We start from the raw sequence: 26,215 nt of genomic DNA, 5'->3' as shown, positions 1-26,215 counted from the left end.
AATCCCTCGTGGATAGTCACATGAATTAGTTGCCTTTATTAGTTTGATTTGTGAAAACCTTATTTATTTAAGGTTATTTTAATATTGGCGTGGTTGTTTGGTATATTATGAGTTTGGTATATTATAAAGAGGCAGAGCAAGAGTTTTCAGGTTTGGGTATTGTGATTATAATTAAAAATAATAATAACAATAACAGTTGTGAAATCGTGTTGATGTTTGTGGTGTGGGCTGTAAAATTATTTGTGTAAAAAAAAGAAGAAAAAAATGTAGAACCACAAAGAACAGACCAACTATTCCATAGACTAATGTGACTCATCATGCTCTAGGAGCATTAGTCACAGGTAGTTCTTGATAAGGTCAAGCTGGTGTGACCCGTCATGCTCTGGGAGAGTTAGTATAGGTTATTTTATAAGGTCAATTTGTAGAATTGTCTATAGAAGACATTATGTATACAAAATTCTATCCTAGATAACTGATGATTGCGAAGGGCTGTGGATTCACATATGGTGGCAATTCCATAGGATGGTTCAGTATCAAGACTGATCTGTTGCGCTCAGGGAGGTTTAGAAGCATCAATTCTGCAAAGTTCATCAACGATGGTAAGAGGCGGTTACATTTTAAATGGAGATCAAGTGACAAATCGAAGATGTGGTGCTGAAATAGCATGTTTTCAATATTCCAAAGTGGATGTGGGTGTTGATGATTGTAAATGTGTTAGAAAAGCTGCATAGATGAATCTAGCTAGTAAAGGTTGAACACACAGCTTTGCAAAGAAAAAAAACTAAAAAAAAAATTGAAAGAACAAAAATAATTATTGATTAAGAGGGTTCGCGCTAGCAGACAAGAGTGACAGGGTCACGGACTGGTTTTGGCCGCGGGCTGAACGCGCAGACCTGCCAGGGCAGAGTATTTCAGTTTGCTGGCACGGGTTGGGTTAGGTAAAAAAAAACCAGTGAGGGTGAATCTAACCTTGTGATATTGCCCTGAACGAAATGGGAGAATCAAGGGGGGGGGAGAGATCCCCTCCTTCAAAAACGTGGTAATGGGGGAGCCAAGTACGGGAGGAGAGCAGCATACGGAACGGGAAAATCAAATCCCAGTAATGGGCAACTTATGGCAAAAACGAATGAGAGGAAAATGCTTACCGAGGGCGCAGAAACAGCCTAGGTAGGTTGTTCCCCATAATAAATTAGAGGAATACAACTGCTATATGAGGGACCATGCTCTAATCTGCCGATTTGTTGGGTATTGGCCGTCTGAGCGGGAACTCTATAGATGGATTGATCAGCGTTGGAGACCTAAGGGGCAAGTTGATCTCAAACTTGGTGCTCAAGGTTTCTTCACAGCAATTTTTTCGAATTTGGAGGACAAGAACAAAATGTTTGAAGAGGGTCCCTATTTCTTGAACAATGCGGGTCTATTCATGAAGTATTGGGAGGAGAGATATAATCCTGAAAAGGAGAAAATGCTTGCTGCACCAGTCTGGGTCAGGCTATTTGGGCTGCCTGATGAGTTCTAGGATCCGGTAATCTTGGAAGGAATAGGCAACTCGATTGGCAGCTTTGTCAAAATTGCAGAGGCTACGAAAAGAGGTAAGTATAATGCTTATGCGAGAATCTGCGTTTACATAAACCTAGCTGACCCTCTACCAGAAAATGTTGAGGTAGAGTACCATGACGAAATCTGGAAACAGCCTATTGATTACGAACATATCCCTTTCCGGTGCTGAATCTGTCACGAGTATGGCCATTTATATCGGCAATGCCCTCTCAATAATGAGGAAGAGAGCAGGAAAAGTCAAACGAACCAACAGAGAACCACCGGGAAAGCGGAGGACCCAGAGAGAGGATTTCAACAGGTGGTCAGGAAAAGAAGACCGAATAAAGAAGGACCGAAGACTCAATCTCAAAAACAACCCAGTCAAGCAAGAAATCAAAACAAATATCAAGTATTGCAGAGCGAAGAGGAAGAATATGAAGTAAATCTGGAAGATGATGAGGATCCAGAAAATATACCAATGGAAATTTCAGGAGAGGAGAAAGGGAAAGGAACAACTATTAACAAAGCCAACAAAGGAAAAACAGAGGAAGAGGCAACAGAAACAGAATTAGTGGCTCAGATGGAAGTGGAAAACCAACCTGAAACGGAAGCAGAAGAAGAGAAAATCATGAGAAGGCTGATCCAGGAGTGGAAGTATTTAGACAGCAGATTCATACCTGAAGATCAAAGGCAGCTATATAAGGAAGTATTCCAGAAATACAAAGAGAAAAAGGGAGAACCCTCAGATGTATCAGCAATGTCAGAGAGTGAGCAAGGGACAGAAGATAAAGGAACAGGCATCTCAGGAAAAAACAGTAGAAAAAGAGGCCGGAAACCAATGAGTGAAACGATCCAGACGGTGGGAGAGATATTGATAAACTCAGGTAAAGTGATACCTCTGTCGGAGGTATTCTTCCCCTCATATAAAAAGTTTTAAATGATAGTTGTCAGTTGGAATATTAGGGGTTTAAATAGTAGAGGCAAACAAAGGTATATGAAGGATAAGCTGAAAAACGAAAAACCTAGTATTCTGATCCTTCAGGAAACAAAGATTTTGATTCAACAACTTGAAGAAATCATAGAAAAAAATAGGTTACCATACCAAGTGACGGGGCAAGATGCAATAGGCTCTGCAGGAGGACTCGCAATACTGTGGAATCCAAATGACATTACTATAGATAACTGGGTGAGTATGAGTGGAATCCTTTCTGGGCTGGGGAGGATTGTGGGAACCAAACACCAGGTGGTTATTTCAGGAGTTTATGGCCCTCCGACCCCTGGGAATAAGGAACAGTTCATCAACGGTGTTAAATCAGTTCGTAATCTTTATCCTGAAGCTGCTTGGATTATTGGTGGAGATTTCAACCTGATCAGATCCTTGGAAGAGAAAAAAGGAGGGATAAGGAGGAGGGATCACTATATGGACAGATTTAATGAGATGATAGAAGAGCTCTGGCTAGTGGATATACAGACCATTAACGGGATATACACTTGGAACAATAGAAGGGGAGGCAAAAATCAAATTGCTTCCAGATTAGATAGGTTTTTAGTGTCTGAAGCCATAATGAATAAAGATGTTTTTGTGGAGGCCAAGATCATCCCAGCTCTAGGATCTGATCACTGGCCGATTCGATTAGAGATTGACATCAAAAAGATCCAGGGGAAAAGGCCTTTCCGTTTTGAAGCCTTCTGGTTAAGGGACCCAGAGTTCATCAAGAAAGTTGAGAACTGGTGGAAACAAAGTACTAGTCAGGGCAGATGCAGAATGCAAACGTTCCAGTTAAAGTTGAGAGAGTTGAAAGGCAAAATCAAGAAATGGAACAAGGAGGAATTTGGCAACATTTTGGAGGATAAACAGAATCTGGAAAGGGAAATGGCTGATATCCAACAGAAGATAATTCTGGAAGGAAGAACGGAGGAAAGCATTCTCAAGGAAGGGGTTATCCTCGGCAGATTGGAAGAGAGGAGAAAGCAAGAGGAGATCCTCTGGCGCCAAAAATCTAGGATAAAATGGCTAAGGGAGGGAGAACGAAACACTAAATTCTTTCACCAGGCCATGGTCAAGCACAGGCAGGGAAACAGAATTCTATCAATTAAGGACAGAAATGGGGAAAGAATGGTTGAACAGAATGAAATTGAACAGGTGTTGACAGATCACCATAAGGAAATTTTAACTGAACCTCCAGTAGACAGAACGAGAGCCATACAAGAGATATGCTCTGCTATCCCTAGACTGGTCACTGAGGATCAAAATAAAGCGCTCATGAGGGCCGTGACCTTGGAGGAGTTGGAAGAAGTTGTGAAGACAATGAAGAAAGGGACTGCCCCTGGACCGGATGGTTTTACTGTGGACTTTTACCAGGCTAGTTGGCATTTCTTGGGACAAGAAATTCTGGATCTTGTTGAGGAATCAAGAATAAATCAAAAGGTATGGCCAGCTCTTAACTCAACCTTTTATGCTCTTATTCCTAAGGGAGACAATGTGGAGGAGGCTAATGGCTTTAGACCTATAGCTCTTTGTAATGTCATATACAAAATAATCACGTCCTTGATTTCTAAAAGATTAAAACCTCTCTTAGACAACTTAATCTCGGCTGAACAAACGGGTTTTGTTGAAGGTAGGCAGATCCTTGATGGTCTTGTTGTAACTCAGGAGGTGATCCATTCCTTGAAAGATAAAAAGAAAAAAGGTATGATGATAAAATTAGATTTATCCAAAGCATATGATAGACTAAATTGGAACTACCTTGTTGCAGTCCTGGAAAGATTTGGTTTTCACCAAAGATGGATTGCTTGGATCCACAATCTGATATCCTCTCCTCATTTCTCTATCCTGGTTAATGGAAGTCCTTCAAAAACTTTCAACGCCTCCAGAGGGATTCGTCAAGGTGATCCTTTGTCCCCTTTTTTATTTATCCTAGCTGCTGAAGGACTAGGGAGATTCATCAAACAAGAAAGAACGGCAAATAGAATTAAAGGATTGCAAATTTGGGGAAACAAATTGCCCCTAACCCATCAACAATTTGTTGATGATATTATGCTGTTTGGGGAACCAACGGTAAGAGAAGTCCAAAATCTAAGGAGAATCCTTGATCTATTTTCAGCTGCCTCGGGGTTAGAAATCAACAAAGATAAATCTTGCATCTTCATCTTCAACACAATAGAACAGGTCAGAACCCATCTAATCAGAATCCTTGGATTCAAAAGGGGGGAATTACCCACCAAATACCTGGGCAATCTCCTCGACTTCTCTTCTAAAAAGTTGAAAAACTGGCAGGGAGTGTTGGACAAGCTTAATAACAAGATTGCCAATTGGTCGTTCAGAGTTTTGAACATTGCAGGTAGAGTTATTCTTGCTAAGTCGGTTCTTCAGGCTATCCCTATTTATCCTTTATCGATTATGGCTGCCCCTGCTGGGGTTTGTGCAAAAATCAAAGAAATTATCTGAAAATTCATATGGAGTGGAGCTGATCAAAAGAAAAAATGGGCTTTGGTCTCATGGAATCAACTAACTGAAAGAAAAGAACAAGGAGGGCTGGGATTAAGGGACCCGGAAATTCTAAACAGGGTCCTAGGAGCCAAGCTATGGTGGAGATGGCTTAGTGGAGGAAGTGATCTATGGAAAGCTATTTGGAGGACTAAATACAGAATGCCCAATTCACCGGTTGATATCTTAAGACTACAAGAAATTCCCCGAGGCTCCACTATTTGGGAATTAGCCTCTCAAAACAGAGATCTGATTGACAAGCACACTTTCTGGGAAATCAGAGGAGGGTCAGAGACAAACTTCTGGGATGATAGCTGGCAACAACGAGAAAGACTGAACAGCATTCAAAACCTTCTCCAAGTCCGGGATAAAATTGCAGGGAACAGACCGAAGGTAAAGGATTATTGGAAGGAAATTGATTTGCCAGAAGGTTGGAGGGTCTGGGAGGAACCGAAAAAATGGGATCAGGGTCTCAATTCTGAGCTCCAAGACGCATACCGGAAAGAAATGGGATCAAGAAAACTCAGAGTTCGCCATGGGCAAGATATACTTCGGTGGGGGAGTTCAATGAAGGGGACTTTCTCTACAAAAGAGGCCTATTTTCTAATGGGGTCTCAAAATGGAGGGGACAGGAATTGGGAATGGAAATCTATATGGGAAGCCAATTGGTGGCCTAAGGTGTCTATTTTTGTCTGGCTAGCCACAAAGAATAAAATTTTGACATGGGATCGTATCCGTAAGAAGGGTTTCAATGGCCCCTCACAATGCTATATGTGCAACAATGACGAGGAGGATAGAGATCATCTGCTGGTTCGATGTCCATATGCTGAGAGACTATGGATATTAACTAAACAATTGTTCAATAAGCCAGGGTTCAACAATAGAGATTTTAAAGATATAATTTTTCAGTGGAATAAGGAAACCTTCCATTGCCGGGTTGTCCAGCGGGCTTGGAACCTGATATCTACCTTCATTCTTTGGACGGTCTGGAAAGAACGGAATAGGAGGATATTCCAGAATGCGGCTAAAACTCCAGAAATAGCTTGGGCGCAGGTGATAGAGTATACGAGGGAGACCATCCTAGTGGATAAATGGGAAAGTGACGACTGGAAGACCACTCCAGAGGAACAAGAAATCCTAAACAAACTCAATTTAAAACTGGAGATGGTTCACTATAAATGTTCGGTCAGCAATGATATGAGAACTCAGAGCCCAGAGAAATTCTCGTACCCGAGGGACCAATTTATCAAGCTTAACTTTGACGGGGCCTCGAAGGGCAACCCGGGAGAAGCTGGATTTGGGGGGATCTTTAGAGACAGTAATAATCGAGTTAGGTGGATCTATGCCGAATGGGGGGGTCTAATGACCAACAATGAGGCTGAGTTTTGGGCCCTGCACCAAGGTTTACGAATTGCCATTAGGAATGGCTATACCAACCTAGAAATTACAGGGGATTCGCAGTTGGCTGTGGACATGTTGAAGAGACTCAATAATGGGCAGGGTTGGGAGAAAGTAACCAAAAGCTGGAGGACTGCAGGCATTGTTCAAGAAATAGCCAGCTTGATTAAACGTATAGACTACAGAATCATAAGCCATGTGCGTCGAAAAGGGAATCAGGCTGCTGATTGGTTGGCGAATTGGGGCTGCAATGGACGTGGTAGTTCAATTGACAGCCAGTGGAGAGCCATAGAAGGTAATCAGGAGTGGAAGGAGCTGGCCGACCTCATCAAGATGGATCATGGTCAAGCCACGGAGGATAATGCGCGTTCCAACGGGTCGGATTAATAGGGAATCGTGGAGAGCCAGATGTAAGATTAGGATGCAATCGGGATTTGTCAAAAACATCATGCCAGACAGCAGAACGAAGGACTTAGCTCGGGGCGACAGTACTACGGTGGCAGGTGAAACGGTTGGGAACAAGTTCACTCAACGCAAGGTTATTAATGCTCGAACTATGACTGGAGATGGAGGCGGCTCATCAGGATTCACAGCAGAGGGAATAAGTAATGATAAGATGGCAGGGCAGAGTGGTTCACCGGAGAGTGACCGGCAGCACTCGATAACCGGTATCTTATGCGTCCCCGCAGCAAAGAATTCTCTATATAATCGAAGTGGGTTGATGGTGAAGGAATTGCGAGAGATCATCATCCGGGCAAGAGGGGCGGGCTCCATTGAGAGGCATAAAATAGCAGCGAACAGTCCTGAAGACCAGGGAGTGAAGAGGGAAGATCCCCCGGGAATTATGGAGACTAGGCAGAGGCAGCGACAGGCGATGGAGCATCAGGGCGTAGGTGAGGAAACCAGTGATAGAAAGGGCAAGAACCTCATGCAGGAGGAGCCTCCCTCCTCTGTATGGGAGGTACAGGACGACTCGGAGGAAGACACCACCACGGTTGCGGCTAAGGGCAACGGGCGTCATCACGAGCACCTGGTTGAGAAAGGATTTGAGCAAGTGAACGCGAACCCTGCGGGTGCTGAGGATATGATGATTCGGCGTTATGGGTTGAGGAAGCGCGGAACCGTTGCTGACAAAGGAGATGACCGGGCCAGAAAGAGAGCTCGCGGTCGAAAGGGGCATGAAAAGGAGGCTGGGGAAAACTCCAAGCGGGGGCCGGGAAGGACCAGGAAACCGAAAGAGACCACTACGGACCGTGTTCGCAAGGCTGAACAGGCTTTCCTTCGCTTTTCCAACCAGGCGGTTCGCAAGGTTATGCAGAAGCTTGAAGTGGAAGCCACCCAAGATCAGTCTGATGAGGAATTAGAAGACTGGACTTTCCTGCTGCACGACCCGGGTCAAACCAGAGGACGCATGTCCTTATATAAGCAGTCCCTTCACCTCTACTGGGTGATGAAAGGAATCCTGGCCAAGGCGTTGCTGCAAGTGGCGAAGGAAATGGTGAATTTGGCTAAAGGAGGCCCTGACATCCGTCGGGAACTGAGCTTCTTGCGAGTAGCCATGCTGAAACAGGACGAAGCCATGATGAGGATGGAGGAGAATCTGAACACCATCCAGCAAATGCTACCTCGGGACCAGCCGGAGCAAGCGGATGAGGCGTTGCAGCAACCTGCGAAAGACCATGAATAACTCAAGATATGTTTAGAACTGGCAAATTTTTTTGTGGTTTTAGCTTTGTTTTTGTCAAAGATAGGAGAATGCATATCATTCAAAGCAGTAGCTTTAGCAATAGCTTTAGTAAGTTTCAGGACTGCATAGTTTATTTAGCAAATTCCATCAGACTGTGGACATATTTTTTTTGGGCCGCTATTAAGAATTATAGATGGACTTATGTCCCGGTTTCCCCTAGAGGGCGGGCAGATACTATTGTATGAACTGATGTAATGTTCTCTTTGATCGAAGTAATAGAATGAGCTCCACCTTAGCCTACAAAAAAAAAATAATTGATTAACAAAAAATAGGTTAAAATGCTCATGATATACTTACTACATGAGAGTCAACTAATATGCACCACTGGGTGAAGATCCCGAGGACTTGACACCTATAGCAAGTTCCGAAGAGAACTAGCCAGTTTCGGAGTGAAAGGAGGAGAAAATCAGGGAGTAAATCATGCAGAAAGGAGCTTGCATATAGTCCCATGCATGCATGGATAGTCAAAGGCACCAATTTGGTGAAGATTCCAATGTTGAAGCCTTGCATGTCAGTGAATGCTCTAACTAAGTGTCTGCATGTGCCAGTAATGAAGGTCCTAGGTGTGTAGTACCTCCAACACCCCCCCTGAACACCACTATGGGGAAAAATAGAAAATGGACCCTGGAAACTAAGGCCAAAGGTCACCCAAAACACAGTGCAACTTGTACTAAAATTGAGGAGGAGGGAACCCCCCTCAAAATACAATGTAACGAAAATAAAAGAGGAAGAAAAGACATTTCTAAGCAATTGTGTCCTTCACTCCAAGACAATCGCGCAGGGAGTGAAACAACTGCTTAGTGAATGTCTTGGTGAAGTTGTCTGCAGTGTGTTCTGTTGAAGGATAGAACTACAAATCAATGACCCGATCATGTACTAAGTCTCTGATGTAATGCATATGGATCTTTATGTGCTTCATCCGCTGTTGCTGTACTAGATCCTTGCAAAATTTGAGAGTGTTCTAGTTGTCACACCAGATGACAGTGGGCTGGTGGAACTGGACGCCCAACTCAGTGAGGAAGTGATGTAGCCACAGAGCCTGAATGGTGATGTTGAGTACTCCTCTATACTTAGCCTGAGCTGAAGAGAGAACAATAATAGCCTTCTTCTTTCTCGACTAACAGATAGGGCCAGACCCTAGACTGAGTGAATATCCGGAGGTGGACTTGCGATCAACGTTGTCACCCACCCAATTATAATTTGAGAAGCCAAGGAGATTCAATGCAGTTCCTGCTGCATAGTGAATCCTGAAGGTGATGGTGCCCTCCACATATTGGAGGATGCGCTTGGAAGCTTTCTAGTGTAGCTCATGCGGATCCTCCATGTATCTAGAAACTTCCCATACTCCATATGAGAGATCTGTTCTGGAGTGGGTGAGGTACAATAATCTCCCCACTAGATGTTGATAGAGAGTATTGTTAGTTGATGGAGTATCACCTCCATCCTGAAGGTAGACCCCACACAAAAAAGGAGTCGGTGCAGGCTTGCAGTCAGTGATGTGAAATCTCTCAAGGAGATCCTGTGCATACTTAACTTGAGAGAGTTTGATGCCTGTGGCATCCTGGCTGATCTCAAGACCAAGAAAGAAGTGTGATGGACCCATGTCCATCATCAAGAACCTATCATGCAAGGTCCTCTTGACTGCAGCAATGGATGAAGTCGAGCATCCGCTGATCAGGAGATCATCCACATACAAAACTAAGATACGAAGAGAGTCATGTGTCCTCAGCATGTAAACATTCGGATTAGGCTTACATCTTTTGAAGTTTCGCGATAAGAGAAAAGAATTCACCTTCACATACCAAGCTCTCGGGGCGTGCTTAAGGTCGTAGAGAGACTTCTTCAGTCCGCAGACCAAAGATGAATCCTGAATGAAACCATGTGGTTGCTCCATGCAGATCTCCTCAGATAGGTCTCTATGAAGAAAGGCATTCTTCACATCCATCTGATGTACTTCCCACCCATGGGAAACCGCAATGGCAAGTGCATGGCATATGGAATCCATCTTTGCTACTGGAGCAAAGGTCTTATCATAATCAATGCCATGCATTTGCTGGAAGCCTTTGGCTATTAGCCTGGATTTCTATCTAGTGATTTGCCCATCTGTAGCACTCTTGCTCCTATAGACCCATTTGCATCGGATAAGTTTCCTTCCTGAAGGAAGGGGGACCAGATCCCAAGCCTGGTTCTCGAGGAAGGAGTTGTACTCCTCCTCCATGGCGGACTCCCAAGAGGGATGCCCAGCATCCTTAGCATAAGATTGTGGATCAGAAGACTGAACCAAATGATAATGTCAGGATGGTGTTGGTTTAGTGGAAGTGAGGGAAAGAGGAGGCTCAATAAACTCTGAGCTAGTCCTCTGCGAATCAAAATTATCCCCCATAAGACCATTTCTAGCAACTGGGTGGTCCTATGCATATATCTCACTTAAGCTCCTTATTCTCTGATTTATGACACAGGAAGTTGATTCACTACTGGAAGCTTGATATAGGCTTGGATGTGGATCATCATATGCATGCACTAGATTTGTATCTGAAGACTCTGTCTTTGCATCTGCATGCTCTACCTCATCATCTGCATGCTTTGTATTTTCATCTGAGTGTACTGAGTCATCAGCTCGGTCATGAGGTAGATAAAAGGTGTCTGCATGTGGCAATTGAGGTGGATGTGAGATACTTCCCTCAAATTGGACACTTCACTCAATGATGAACATATCCATAGCGGAAATTAGGAGGTGGTATCCCTTCACACCATTAGGGTATCCAACAAACATGCACTCAATGCTCTGTGCATCAAGAGCTTTCCTCTTTTCAGAGGGGATCCTGACTTATGCTTGGGAGTGGAAAACACGAAAGTGGGTGACCTTCAGTTTAGTGCGCTCCATGCCTCAAAGGGGATCTGATCCTTAATAGATCTATGAGGAGATCTGTTATGGATGTAGTTAGCACAATTAAGTGCTTCAGCCCATAGGTTATGAGGCAGTGACTTAGCATGCAACATGTAGGAAGCCATCTCTTTGAGAGATCGGTTCTTTCTCTCAGCAACTCCATTCTGCTACAAAGTGTATGGCACTGTGTGCTACAACTGTATGTTGGACTCAAGGCAAAGGTTCTGAATTGTTGAGTTAACATATTCCCCCCCCATTGTCTGTACGGAGGGTTTTGATATTTCTCTTTGACTGTGTCTCAACTAGTGCTTTGAAATCTTCAAAGTGCGCAAAAACATCAGATTTGGCCCTGAGAAGATACACCAAAGTATATCGTGAAAAATCATCAATAAATGTAAGAAAATACCTTGCTTTGTTGATGGAAGGATGAGGAAAAGGCCCCATGAGATCACTATGGATCAGATCTAGAGGAGAGGATGCTCTGTGAGTCTTGTTAGTATCAAACTTTTCTCTAGGATGTTTTCCAAGGATACACCCTTCACAAACACCTTTGGAGAACTTGATATTTGGCAAGCCTTCCACCATCTCATGCTTGCTTAGCTGCTGCATATACCTGTAATTTAAATGACCAAATCTCTCGTGCCAAAGCCTACTACTATCATCATCATGTGTAAGCAATAAGGAGGATTCATATTCAATAAATTCAGAAAATGTATACAGTCTAGCTCCATTGTTTACCTCACCAGTTGCAATTTTGGAGTTGCTATGTAGGTCATATATGTTCACTGAATCTAGAGTGAATTCCACTCTCTTTCCGGTGCTGGAATGAGTGATCTAATAAACTGAAAGCAGTTTTACCGAAATTTTTGGAACATGAAACACATCTTCAAATATTCTGTGTAAACGTTTCACTCTACCTTTTCCAATGACCTCAATAGGTGAGTCATCTCCCATGAGGATGGGAGGTCCTTTGCATGCATCCAAAGAGGATTAGACTTCCTTTGCAGCAACCATATGATGTGGTGCACAAGAATCTATAATCCATGCATCAGGCGAAGCGTTAATTGCAACTAAAGCACGAAAATTGTTACCTTTCCCGTGTGGCGAATCCTCAATTTTCTTCTTGGTGCCCTGAGGGATGTGGTCCCCAAGGTTGTGCTTCTGAAGTATTTCTACCATTTGGTCAATTTTTTTCTTCATGCATGAGGATTCTGGATGGAATCCTCGGTGACAGTAGGTGCATTTTCTCCTTTATTCCCCTTATCATTTATGGACTCGGAGGAGTCATTGAAGGGCTTGGTGTACCCTTCATTTTTTGGATGGAAATGTGCTTTTCCATTGTCTTTTTCCTGTTGATTTTTCTGATTGGAATCAGATCTGTGTTTTTTATTGTGGCTACCATCATGCACAACAAGTGCATGTTCTTTTGGAGGTTTGATTTCCCCATGCCAATGAGTTTATCTTGCTCAAAAGTGAGCGACTCCATGTACTCTTTGAGAGAAGGCATAGTGTAGGATTTACCTGTTGTGAGCCTTATTGAATGAAATGTAGACAAAAAGATAGAGTATTATGTTTTGAGCTTCGACATAATAGAGAGAACATGGCGACTCTCCTCGTATTTTTCAATTCCACAACCCTTGAGTTGCAGCAATAGATCATTATATTTCGTGAAGAATTCTTGAATTTTTTCATATTTCCGTGTTTCCAATGAGAGCAACTCCACTTCGAGCAGATTTCCTTTCATCTCATCCTATTTATCGTAGAGTTCTTCAACCTTTTTCCCAATCTCATTGGGAGTACTGCAGGAAAATAGATGAAACTGCAACTCTTGGGAGATGCACATGCATATGGATCCGTGGGCCTCATCCATGCGGTTGAGGTACTTGGATTTCTCTATGGCTACAGTGGGTTCCACTTCTACAGCCATGGTAATCATGTACAACCCTTTCTGATGAAGGTATTGAGTTGTTTGGTCCTTCCATTCGTGATAGTTGTAAATTGTTAGGATTGATGCCTTGGGAAACTCCATTTTTCTTTCGATCTTTGATCTCCAAGTTGTGATACCTGCAAAATAAAGTACTGGTGCACCTTTTATCTAGCAACCTGTGGGCTCTAATACCATGTAAATGTGTTAGAAAATCTGCACAGGTGAATCTAGCTAGTAAAGGATGAACACACAGCTTTGCAGAGCATAAACACTAAAAAAAATCGAAAGAACAAAAACAATTATTGATTAACAAAAAATAGGTTATAATATACTACATGAGAGTCAACTAATACACATCACTGGGTGAAGATCCCAAGGTAATGCGCCATAGTGGTGATCAATGAGAGGACTTGACACCTACAACAAGTTCTAGAGAGAACTAGCCATTTACAAAGTGAAAGGAGGAGAAAATCAGGGAGTAAATCATGCAGAAAGGATCTTGCATGTAGTCCCATGCATGCATAGACAGTCAAAGGTGCCAAACTGGTGAAGATTCCAATGTTGAAGCCTTGCATGTCAGTGAATGCTCTAACTAAGTGTCTGCATGTGCCAGTAATGAAGGTCTTAGGTGTGTAGTACCTCCAACAATGATGACCATATGAGACAAATCTTGCAAAGATTTATTTATTGTTGTAATGTGGGTTTTTTATATTTTCTACATGTAAGCATTAAGGGAGGGTGTTGGAAGTAATTCTTCCATATAATGTGTGAGTTGTAATAGCTATTTAGATGTGTAGTTGTTAGCAATCTAGATATTATAAATAAGTAACCCTTGATACCAATAAAATATATTGTGTTCGGTGTTGTGTTTAATGGGTTTCTCTTTATTTTCTAATAAGAATTGTGATGATGGTCGCTATTTTCTAATAAGAATCATGACGATGGTCACTATTTTCTATGAAGAATCTAAGAGCAACAAATCCAAGAGCCTCTCCATCGTTATTGTTTCACCAGAACCACTCGCATCATCTTAAAGTTTTCTTATAGCTATTCTACAAGCTATCGATCAAAAGCCACTCTGTTCTAATGAGATCCAATGCCCACTGGTAGATGAACCATAGAAAATGTAACACCAGGCTATCCACCATGTCAAAGTTCTTCTCCCACACCACAAGCGAGCTCGTCCACCACGCTGTGAAACTCACAACCCAGGCCTTTGACGTTGCCTTATCCACGGCTCAACATAGTCGTTCAAGAATCCACAAAGCCCTCAACGTAGTAGGTTCAAGGTTCAATGCAATAGTTCAAAGGCTCCACACAACGCTCACCACTCAAAGCAAGCACACTGCCAGTCTCAACACATCAACAGTGTGAACATGACTCTCCTTGATGCCTTGACGCCCTGGTCAAAACAATTAGGAGATCCAAAATTTCTCCACCGTTTTCAAGTAGATCACACTGCCACATAGAGAGATAAAAGTCACACCAAAACAAAAAAACTCCAATCTTCACGCAGACTCTCACACGCTAAATTAATCTAACGTTACACGTTGTCCTACTTATATACAGAGAACTAGCAATCCCTCACATCTCTTCCATCTTTCTGGGCACTCCCTAAGGGAGTTAAACCCTTATTTTCTGATACCAACAAGAAAATTGGAGTAGTCATAATTATGTGCACAAATTTACTCATAAATTAGTTAGTATATTGGAATTGAAAGTTAAATTACAATCTACATAGATAGTGCCCATGAAACCCAACATATTCTAAACAAGAAGAATATTATTGAGAAAATATCTCAACAAAATTGGAATAACCAACGATTCAATACTACCTATATACTATTATAGACATTATTCCAAGTGTTTGGGTGTCTCTAGAAAAGCTTTAACCCATACAAAGATATAATCTCAATATTAAATATACCCTATACTATTCCTTTTATAGAAAAATATTTTTTCCACTTAAAACATGCCCATAAGGAATAGAAAAATAAATAATACAAATTACTATAACTTTATTGTTAGAGATTTCAGCAAAATCACATAGAGAGTCATTTGTCGACACGTTTCGAACCAACTAGTGTGGTTCATCGTGACAAGTTGAGGAACAAATCTGAGCGATCCGTTAAATAGAGTATGCAGGTCCTTCAACGGCTATATGAATGGCTATAAGAACAGGCAATGGTTAAAAAGTCCTTTAACGATTATAATATATATATATATATATATATAGATATTATTATTATTATTATTATTATTATTATTATTAATTAATTAATTAATTATCTATTTATTTATTTACAGTAATATTATTGTATTATATTAACTTCAAGCTAATATTACTATATTAATTTTAAATTAAAATTTTTGAATATTATTATCAATAATAGATTAGGGTAATTTATATTTTATTTTTATATTCTCTTATTATTATTATTATTATTATTATTATTATTATTATTATTATTATTATTTATTTATTTATTTATTATTATTATTATTAATTATTATTTTTATTTTTATATCAAATTATTAAAATATTGTCATTAATAGTAATATTATTGTAATAACCTTTAGTAATATTATAATATTAACTCCAAGCTAATATTATAATGTTAATTTCCAATTAATATTAATAATATTAGTCTCAGGTAAATTTATTATTATTTTAATTTAATTTTTTTAATTTTTTTAATATATGAGTGAAATGAATAAAATTGCAATAGTTAATTATTAATAATCTAGGTCTAGGGTGAATAATTAAAAGAGTGATATTAGTATTACTAAACCAATGATATAAAGATAAACAATGACCAGCTAACCAAACAGAGAGGGGTCAGGCGAAGAAGAGGCTAAGGGAAAAGGGCTAGGATCCAACACCTACTAATCTTCCAACCGTCATCCCTATTGAGATTCAAGGGTCTTTTCTCAATCTCAAGGGCTTCCCTCAATTTACGATGGTGAAATTGCGCCACTCTTGGGATAACTTGAGCCTCTTAGATAGAGACTTGATGTTTAGTTTTCTCGGCATGCTCAGCAAGGGCTGAGGACTTGGCCCTACCATGCCTCAAGTCTGCTGCATGCTCACTGATCAGGACTATCAAAAAGTCTTATTTACTGTAGGACTATCAAATAAGGAAATTTTATATTGACAAATAACTAATAGTCTAGAATTGAATTTAAGGATGAGTACCTTCTAAAAATTGTAATTTTATATATAAAGGTGAATGATAGAGAATATGAATGTGTATTATTAGATTCTTTGAATTGGGAATTAAAAATGTTAGAACCATTAACTCAATGAGTTTTGATAATACACTATAGGGTAAAAGGGCGGCTTAATAGCTTGGAAAAATGCATCATAAGTGGACATATATTTTGGCGATGAAAGGATGAAATGTTTAGTAATGTGACATTGTTGCTAAGTTTGGGTGATACTAATAAGGTGAATCCTAGCAAGAAGCAATCACTAACCTCTTTTTCCTAGTAGGGAATGCCTAAGAATAAGCATGTAGACTTTGGATTGAAGAGACCAAACATTCATTATCCATATGTCCATCAAATCTAAGAACATATATGTTGGTATAGGGTTGAAAACAAGTGTGGTATTTTCTATGTATTATATTAGTCAAGGATTGAAGTAATTTTATGAGAAAGTAACATGTCGTTGAAGAAGAGTGTCAATATGGATCCATTATAAACAATGACATGATTCATAGTATTCACAATGAAGGTATTTGATATTCAAAACTTAATGTGAGAATGTTGTAGCAAATAGAGTTGAAACTACTTTTGGTGCCTGTAAAACGAGAATTACTAGATATTGAGCACAATATTTGATAAATGAACAAGTGGTGAAGAGTGTATGAACACGATATAACATCTAGACTAAGTTTCGATCCTAGTGATAACTATAGATCACCTAAAGAAATTGCAATGTTGATCTATCTAGAAGCTTGAAGATCTAAAAATTCCACCCCTTTTCCTTCCTGAATTCAGGAGTAAATATTTCCATTATCCTATCTTCGAGTGGTGGTAATGATATTCAATTGTACATGATTAGTATTTTTGATAATCCACATAGTGCTTTCTTTTATCCCCGTGTCATGGAAATATATTCCATCCATTTGAAGCTAGCCTTGATGATTGTAATAGATAAAACAAAATGGCGGTCCAAGTACTTGATTAGCTCATTTCTTAATATATTAAACATCTCCATATTTTATAAATGCAATATATTCCAAAGGATACTAAAAACATGGGACTCTTATATGAGGGATAAGGGTAGGTCTATTACATGAATATGTGGCATGTCAAAATGCTTAGTAGAAAGGATATAGGTGAGCGTATATTTTATGAAAGGTAACTATGGACAAGGAAATAACAAAGATGAAATGATACCCATAAAATAACTAGTCAAATCAATGAATCAAAATTTTAGAAAATAAAACCCAACAAATTATATCGACATAGTTGAATACCTTGCATTAGTGAAATTATGAGGTAAGTGATGAACCCCAAAACAAAAAAATCCACTATCAACTTTAACCTTAAAATAATCAATAGGATTTAATATTGTTAAGTGTGAAGCCAAATTCATGCAGGATTCTAGATCCTTCTATACTACCATTAGTTTCTAGATCTCCATCTAAATGACATACAGGATTCTAGATCCTTCTTCTGCCTCTATAAATTTGTAATTTCTCTAGCCAGGGATTGCAAGCCAAGGCCCAAGCTTGTTATGTAATGCTAATTGATTTATATTCTCCAGTGATTGTTTTATTTATTCTGTTATTTATGACTGAGTAATCTTATTGTTTCTCCATTTGTCTGTCTCTGTGAATTATTCTCTGCTATTTTCATCTAAGTCTGTGAGTATAAATCTATTGTGTTATGTATGCTCTGATCTAACAACTGGTATCAAATCTAGGGTCTAATATCCACTGTGCAAGTCTCTTAGTGCCATCGCCTTACTTTGGCAGCGTTCGTTAAAACGGTGGTTGTTACCATTGGAGCTGTACCTCTGGAGCTATTGAAGGATCTGTCTAGGAAATAGCTGTGGAACATTGGAACTAAAATACAATTGTTGCAAGAAAAATAAGGTCATGGACCTATGTTGAAATGTGGAGATCCGTGGAGATTGGAGTTGAAACGTGGTGTTCGTAAGTTTTTTTACATCAATCTTGCACCTATACGTCAAGTTTTTTTTCAAACCAACATATATATGTGTGAAATGTGAAAAGGTTAAAAAATTATATATGTTTTTATATTTATTATGAAACATATATAATTATGTGTTGGAATTTTGAAAAGTATATTTTAAAAAGGAGCAGGAATTTTGAAAAGGGTATTTTAAAAGGAGGAAGGTCATTATTACTAAATTTTAAAGAGTAATAATTAAAGTTTTATTTTTATGTGGAGTTTTTGTGTTTTTGGGCGTGAATTTGATTGAAAATGGAGACAGTAGTCATAGATATGGAGAAGTTGAGCAGGGCTAATTTTTCCCTATGGAAATCACAGATGGAGGATATACTGATTTTAAAGGATCAGTATTTGCTGATTGAGGGCACAACAAAGAAACCCTCATCGATGAAAAATGAAGAGTGGAATAAGCTAGATATAAAGGTGATTGCAACAATCTACCAATATTTAGCAAAGAATGTTTATTTCAATGTGTTCGGAGAAAATACGACAGAAGGATTATGGAAGAAGCTCCATGATCTATATGAGAAGAACACAACATCAAACAAAGTTTTCTTGATGAAGAAGATTTATAATCTCGAAATGAAGGACAGTGCTTTAGTTGCTGAGCACTTGAATGCATTTAATATTATTACTAATCAGCTTGCCTTTGTTAAAATCATTTTAGATGATGAAATTAGAGCCATTTTGCTAATGTGTTCTATGCTAAAGAGTTGGGAAAATTTAATTGTAGCCATGAGCACTTCACCAACTATAGGGACCGTGCCGTTTGATGATGTCAGTAGCATTTTAATGAATGAGGAGTTGCGACGCAAGTCAATTGTGGAAAACCAAGGAGGAGAAGCTCTAGCTCTAGCTGATCATGGTAGGAGAATGGATTGAGGCCGCCAAGGGCGATCAAGATCCAGAGGCCAATCAAAATCAAGGAGAGGCAGGATCATCTGCTTTCATTGTGGAAAACCCGAGCACATGAAGAAAGAATGTCAATTCTGGAAGCAAGGACAAAAGGATCAGAGACCGTCCAGTACAAATCACAAGTCATACAGCACAAATGAAGGTGAGACTATTGCTATAGCCACACATGGTGATGTGTTGCTTACTGTTTTAGTAGAGGATGCATGTGTATATACATCTAGCAGTAGCTTTGATTGGATCCTTGACTATGGGGCATCTCACCATGTAACCCCATGCAAAGATAGTTTTGTTTCATATAATCTTGATGATTATGTTAGAGTGCATTTGGGGAATAATCATTTTTGCAGTATTGTTGGAGTGGGAGATGTCCAAATCAGGATGAAAGATGGACAAGATATATTGTTGAAACATGTTAGACATGTACTGGAAATGTGCATGAGTTTAATCTCTATGGTATGATTGGATAATGAAGGCTATTCCACAAGATTTGGAAAAGGAGGCTGGAAAATTAGAAAAGGAGCATTGGTCGTGGCAAAAGGACCCAAGACAGGAACATTATACACATTGAAGACACTAATAGAAAAATCACATTTGGCTGCTGTCACAAAAGAAAGAAATTCAACGGATCTGTGGCATAACCATTTAGGTCACATGACTGAGAAGGGATTAAAAATCCTTGTTGGTAAAAATTTATTGCCAGGTTTGAAATCCTACAATCTTGATGTTTGTGAGCATTGTATATATGGTAGACAAATAAGGGTTGCATTCCTTAGAGGTGGCCATGACAGAAATAAAAATGTGTTAGAATTGGTACACTCAAATGTGTTTGGACCTGTTAACATCAAATCATTAGGAGGAGCATCATATTTTGTAACATTTATAGATGATGCATCCAGGAAGGTTTGGGCATATCCTATGAAAAGTAAAAGTGAAGTGTTTGGAATATTTCAAAAATTTCATGTCGTTGTTGAAAGAGAGACTAAAAATTTGTTCTATTGTTTAAGAACAGATAATGGTGGAGAATATTGCTCAAATGCATTTAAGGAATATTGTAATAGGCTTGGCATAAAGCATGAGAAGACTGTGCCTAATACTCCTCAACAGAATGGTGTCGCGGAAAGGATGAATTGCACCATTATGGAAAAGGTGTGAAGTATGTTATCTAATTCCGGTTTGGAGAAGAATTTTTGGGTTGAAGCAGTCAGTACTACTTGCTACCTCATAAATAGATTTCCAACTACAGCCTTGGATGGCGGTATCCCTGAAGAAGTTTGGATTGGTAAGAATTTGAATTATTCTCACTTGAAAATATTTGGATCTGAAGCATTTGTAGATATTCCCAAAGAAAATAGAACTAAGCTAGATGATAAATCTATGAAATTCATTTTTTTGGGATATGCAAATGAAGATTTTGGTTATCATTTATGGGATCCAATCAAACATAAAATTATTAGAAGCAGGGATGTTATATTTAATGAGTCATAAATTTTCAAGACGACTATAGGTGAGTTGGAGGTAAAGAAGGTTATTGACAGGTTTAAAGAGCAGCAGGAAAACATACCACTGATACAAGAAAATGAAGAGGAAATTCAGGAGCATCAAGAACAACAAGTGGAAAATGATGAACAACAAGAAGAAGGAATCTTGCAGGAACCATTACAGGAAATTCAACTTGATAATGCACCACCACAATTGGTTCGCAGATCTTCTAGGCCTCATAAGCCTTCATGGAGGTATCCTCCTTCAAACTGTATTTTGTTGACTGATGAAGGTGAGCCTAATTTTTTACAAGAAGCTTGTAAAGTTGAGCACAGTGAAGAATGGAAGAAAGAAATGGAAGAAGAAATGAACTCTTTGCTAGAAAATAAAACTTGGTTGTTGGTAAACCTCCCAAAAGGTAGAAAGGCTCTACAAAACAAATGGGTTTCTAGGATTAAGAATCAAGGTGACGAAAATAAGGAGAGGTATAAAGCAAGGCTGGTGGTGAAAGGTTTTGCCCAAAAAGAAGGTATTGACTTTACTAAATTCTTCTCACTTGTTGTTAAAATGTCATCCATTAGAGTTATTCTTGGTCTAGTTGCTACTTTAGATCTAGAATGTGAACAGTTAGATGTAATAACTTCATTCCTTCATGGTGAATTGGAGGAAGAAATTTATATGGAGCAGCCAGAAGGCTTCATATAAAAAGGCAAATAAGGCCTTGTTTGTAGGTTGAAGAAGAGTCTCTACGGGTTAAAACAGGCACCTCGACAATGATACACTAAATTTGATTCATTCATGTTGGAACATGGTTTTTAGAGGCTAGAAGCTAACCATTGTGTCTATATCAAGAGGTATGATCAAGGAAGGTATATCATCTTATTGTTAGATGTGGATGACATGTTGATTGTTGGTCATGATAAGAACAAGATAAATAGGTTGAAGAAATATTTTTGTAGCAAATTTTCAATGAAGGCTTTGGGACTACCACAACAAATATTGGGCATGCGGATTATACGTGATAGGAAAAACAAAAGGTTGTGGCTGTCACAAGAGAAATACATCAAGAAGGTGCTTGATAGGTTTAATATGAAGGATGCCAAGCCAGTTGGTACACCCCTTGCAGCCCACTTCAAGCTGAGTACTGAATTATGTCCTAGTGATGATAAGGAGAAAGAAGAGATGAACAAGATCCCTTATGCTTCAGCAGTTGGCAACTTGATGTATGTCATGGTATGCACACGACCAGACATTGCATATTCAATGAGAGTAGTGAGTAAGTTCCTTGCCAATCCAAGCAAACAACATTAGCAAGAAGTAAAGTGGATTTTGAGGTATCTCAAGGGTACTAGTCATTATTGTTTATGTTTTGGCCATAATAAGACTGTGCTTGAAGGATTTATAGATGCAGATATGGCTAGAGATATGGACACCAGAAAGTCCACTATAGGTTATTTGTATACATTTGCAGGTGCAACAATATCTTGGGTGTCAAGGCTACAAAGAATACTATCCCTCTCTACAACAGAAGCAGAGTACATAGCTGCAACAGAAGCTTGTAAAGAGATGTTGTGGAAGCAGTGATTCCTAGGAGAGATAGGAGTAAAGAAGGACAAGTATGTGTTATATTGTGATAATCAGAGTGCCATTCACTTGGAAAAAAAGCCAGCATTTCATTTAAAAACCAAGCACATTGACTTAAGGTACCATTGGATCCGGCATGTGTTGTAAAAAGAACAACTATCCTCAGAAAAGATCCATACAGATAGGAACCCTGCTGATATACTCACTAAGATTCTACCACAAGATAAACATGAGTTATGTAGAGGCATGGTAGGACTCAATGTGACTTGATGACTCTTATTTGGCTTCAAGTGGGAGAATGTTAAGTGTGAAGCCAAATTCATGCAGGATTCTAGATCCTTCTACACCACCACTAGTTTCTAGATCTGCTACAGCACCATTAGTTTCTAGATCTCCATCTGAATCACATACAAGATTCTAAATCCTTCTTCTGCCTCTATAAATTTGTAATTTCTTTGGCTAGGGATTGCAAGCCAATGCCCAAGCCTGGTATGTAATGCTAAGTGATTTCTGTTCTCCAGTGATTGTTTTATTTATTCCGTTGTTTTTTACTAAGTAATCTTGTTGTTTCTCCATTTGTCTGTCTCTGTGAATTATCCTCTGCTATTGCCGTCTAAGTCCCTGAGTATAAATATGTTTTGTGTTATGTATGCTCTGATCTAACAAATATGATGATGTCAACCATGAATTAGAGAAGAAAAATGCCATATAAAAGAAGACACATTATATCAATGAAAACCAAAATGATTTCCTTCAATTATTCCATTAGCTAGAGGGAATTTTTATAGGTTTGCAATCAGTTGACCAAACATTAAAATATCGTTAACCATATAACTATTTACATGTAGCCTAGAAACTAAATCACTAATTAAATAGGCACACAAAACTTAAGAGATGATTTAAATAATAAAATATGGAACCTACTAATGCTTGATATCTAGAGGGGAGTATACATTGATAAATGTCTTATTTTTATGGGGCCTTCTTGGGAATCATGCCTTGTTGATATACAACATAAATATACCGCTTATCAACTCCTAGATTGGAGAAAACTAACACTTCTCAAATGAGGCTAGAGGGAAACCATAAGGCTAGGAGATAAAAACAAGAACTTAACTGACATAAGAACTCAAGAAAAACAACAAAACTTTGGACCAAAATAATTAGGACTATTTCTATGAACCTAATCTTAATGGTATTCCAAAATTATTAATATTTCTATGAACCTAACCTTAATGGTATTCCAAAATTATGACTATTTCTATGAACCTAACCTTAATGGTATTCCAAAGGCACATGTGAAAGCTAACCATAGAGAATAAACTCCCACCTTTGATGTTATAATCCATCATGTCAAGTTTCTTATAATTCCATTTCCATGTGTTACTGTTAAAATAAGGAAGAGGTAAAAAGATATAAGATGGATCTATTTCACATCCTATCACCTTAAATTTATGCTTAACATGTGACTTGTTTGTAAGAACTATTTTGTGGATAATTGATGGTTTATGAACCTTAAGTTTATGAGAGTTAAGATATTTTTGAAAACTCTAAATTTTAATGTAATAACTTCATTTACTTGACGTCAACTAAGTTATTAAAGGACATTCCCTACAACTTCTTGTGTTGAGTTTTCCATTATACCAAAACCTGCAGGCATTCGTAAACTTCCAACACATTATCATTACCTTTTGAGTGGTCGTAGGGTGGATCCTAGAGTGGCGGTTATTCCACATGATCGATTCCCAATGAGGTGAGTGTGAAAATCCACCCCCCCCCCCACTCAAACAAAAATCGGGGAATCAAACTGGAGCCAAGGCTTTGATACCATGTTGAGTTTTTTGTTACACCAAACACTGTAGGCATTAGTAAACTTCCAACCCATTATCATTACCTTTTGAGTGGTCCTAGGGTCGATCCCAGAGTGGCAGTTAGTCCGCGTGATCGATTCCCAATGAGGTGAGTGTGAAAATCCAACATCTTGAGCCTTATATATCACTCTAGATAGGAACACATTTTGAGGTTTTAATTGGTTTCACATTTACTTTAAGGCTAACTAGGTTACTAAAGAACATTTCTCACTACCCTTTAACTTTTATATATAAATCTAACTAAATATGTTAACATAACTTTGTATATCACTATGAATAAAATTGACACCACTCCACAATCAAGGTTAATTAGACTGATAAGCATTTATTTTGTAATAGGGCTTCCACAATCGTAATTTAATCATTACTAATTTTTAGGTGGATGGTAGGGAGTTAACCTCCGTAGAATATTTTAGAATATTCTTAGTAGTATATACAAATCAAAGCTTGAGATTTACCTGAAAAGTAGTGATTCCTTTTTTATACTTTTAAGGAAATTCATTAATTAAAAAAAGGTTTCATGAGCAAGTGTGATGTGAAATTAATTATAATTTTTTTGACATGTAGTATTGGCTCGTAGTATTGTAACAAAACCTATTTATAAATTAAGAATTTTATGATAAACTAGAAATGGATATTTATAGTTAATAAATTTGTTAACTATAAATACATACATATGCTTAACTTATCTACTACTAATAATAATAATAATAATTATAATTATAATTTAATTAATTTTAATGATTTTTAAATTAAAAATATAATATATATGATAAATTTGATGTATATCTATATTTACGCCGTAAGGCGTTCCCTCTAAGAAAGACATCCCTAATATGTGACGTGTGTAATCTTGAGCCATTGATTCTGTGTTAGACGATTGGGATGTTTTCCGCCGTTGATTTAATATTTTTTTTTAATTTAAAATGTCTTTTTTTCCACCAGGCCACACGAAACGTGTCTTTGTTTCTTCCCTGCATGACGGCCGTGTAGCTCACGTAGCGTTCTGATGACGGCCGCGTAGCTCGCGTAGCGTTTTGCTTCCTACCAGAGCTTTATATAGGCAGAGATTGTCTTTGTTTCTTCCCTGCATGACAGCCGCTCTGCTTCCTACCAGAACTTTATATAGGCACTGATTTTCATCCCGAGGTAACCAGCTCCAGACAAGGACAGGTAATTCTTTGTTTTCTGTTAATGTTTTGTTTATGAAACTCAATCATGTATCTTAGGGCTTTCCCATAGACTTATTCCTCCAAGATTATTCGCATAGACTTCACAGTATACATCGGTGTTTCACAGGTTTACTCATTTCCAGTTAATGAATAAGATTGCTGAAATCTCTCTTTACAGTTCATTCTATAAATGAACAGGGTTATGGGTTTCATTCTTATCGTTTTGAGGAATACTGTTATTTGCATTTTCTCGCTGTATATAATTTCTACAGCAGAGATTTCCCAGTTTCCCCAATGGAGCTCTTTCTTTGAAATTGGGGTTTCTTCCCCAAGAGGGTCAATCTACCTGAACAGGTTACCCTGGCTGGAGGATAGGTATTATAATACCTCACTTACCCTCAAACCGGTGTATTGGCACTATGAACATGGTTCATTTACTCCCTTTACTTTAGCTTATCAGTCACAGTGTCTCTGTTGATTATGGATTGAATAACATTACCATTTCAATCCTGTTAGACAGGTAATCTAATCTTTTTAAGTAATAGGACGAATACAACTCTGAAAAAATGAATCTCAGAATAGCTTCCTAGAGTTCTGAGTCTTGCAGCAAAGGGCATTTTATAATGTCAAGATCAGCAAACTTGACACTGTAAATTTCCAATAATCTCGTGGCATAAGGACGGTTCTTCACATACATGTCAAGGTCCTCTGCTCATCTAATTTGATCACATGAACCGGATTAGGAATAGGGTTGTAAAGTGGCATTATACTTAGAAAATTAAATACTATGGCGAAGCTTGATCCTAGCTTCTTAGCTGTAAGTGAATAACGGTGGCAGTGAGTATCAGAAGGTCCATATTCTTCTGCGTCTTATCAGTGATAATATTGAGTATGATCTGACACTAAGAAACTCCATGATCTCACGTTCCAGAAGGAAAAACCTTGCCAAATGCTTTAATCTTATTTTTGGAATTTCCACGCGCTATCTGTGATTAAATCTATTA

At 38.7% G+C, this 26,215-nt stretch overlaps 1 protein-coding gene across 1 annotated transcript; it reads left to right on the top strand.

Annotated features, from left to right (window-relative positions):
- The first annotated feature begins 2,017 nt into the window (after positions 1–2,017).
- Positions 2,018–6,811, top strand: LOC149246458 (uncharacterized). The gene is made up of 4 exons (XM_089441609.1): positions 2,018–2,398; positions 2,582–3,967; positions 4,817–4,957; positions 5,018–6,811. Exons 1-4 carry the CDS (start codon positions 2,018–2,020, stop codon positions 6,809–6,811), a joined length of 3,702 nt encoding a protein of 1,233 aa, XP_089297735.1.
- Positions 6,812–26,215: the final 19,404 nt, after the last annotated feature.

Source organism: Pinus tabuliformis, chromosome 7 (assembly GCF_031772625.1).
Source record: "Pinus tabuliformis cultivar Carrire ecotype Pingquan chromosome 7, CPIR1, whole genome shotgun sequence".
NCBI lineage: Eukaryota > Viridiplantae > Streptophyta > Pinopsida > Pinales > Pinaceae > Pinus > Pinus tabuliformis.
The sequence above is the reverse complement of the archived record's forward strand: the minus strand, read 5'-3'. Positions and strand labels throughout refer to the sequence as shown.

Bases quoted from the DNA above. Each gene is read 5' to 3' on its own strand.
- LOC149246458 (XM_089441609.1), top strand. From the start codon at position 2,018: ATGGAAATTTCAGGAGAGGAGAAAGGGAAAGGAACAACTATTAACAAA. The intron at 3,968-4,816 runs GTATGGCCAGCT...AAAAACTGGCAG, and splicing joins AATCAAGAATAAATCAAAAG to GGAGTGTTGGACAAGCTTAA. The intron at 4,958-5,017 runs GTTTGTGCAAAA...GCTGATCAAAAG, and splicing joins TTATGGCTGCCCCTGCTGGG to AAAAAATGGGCTTTGGTCTC.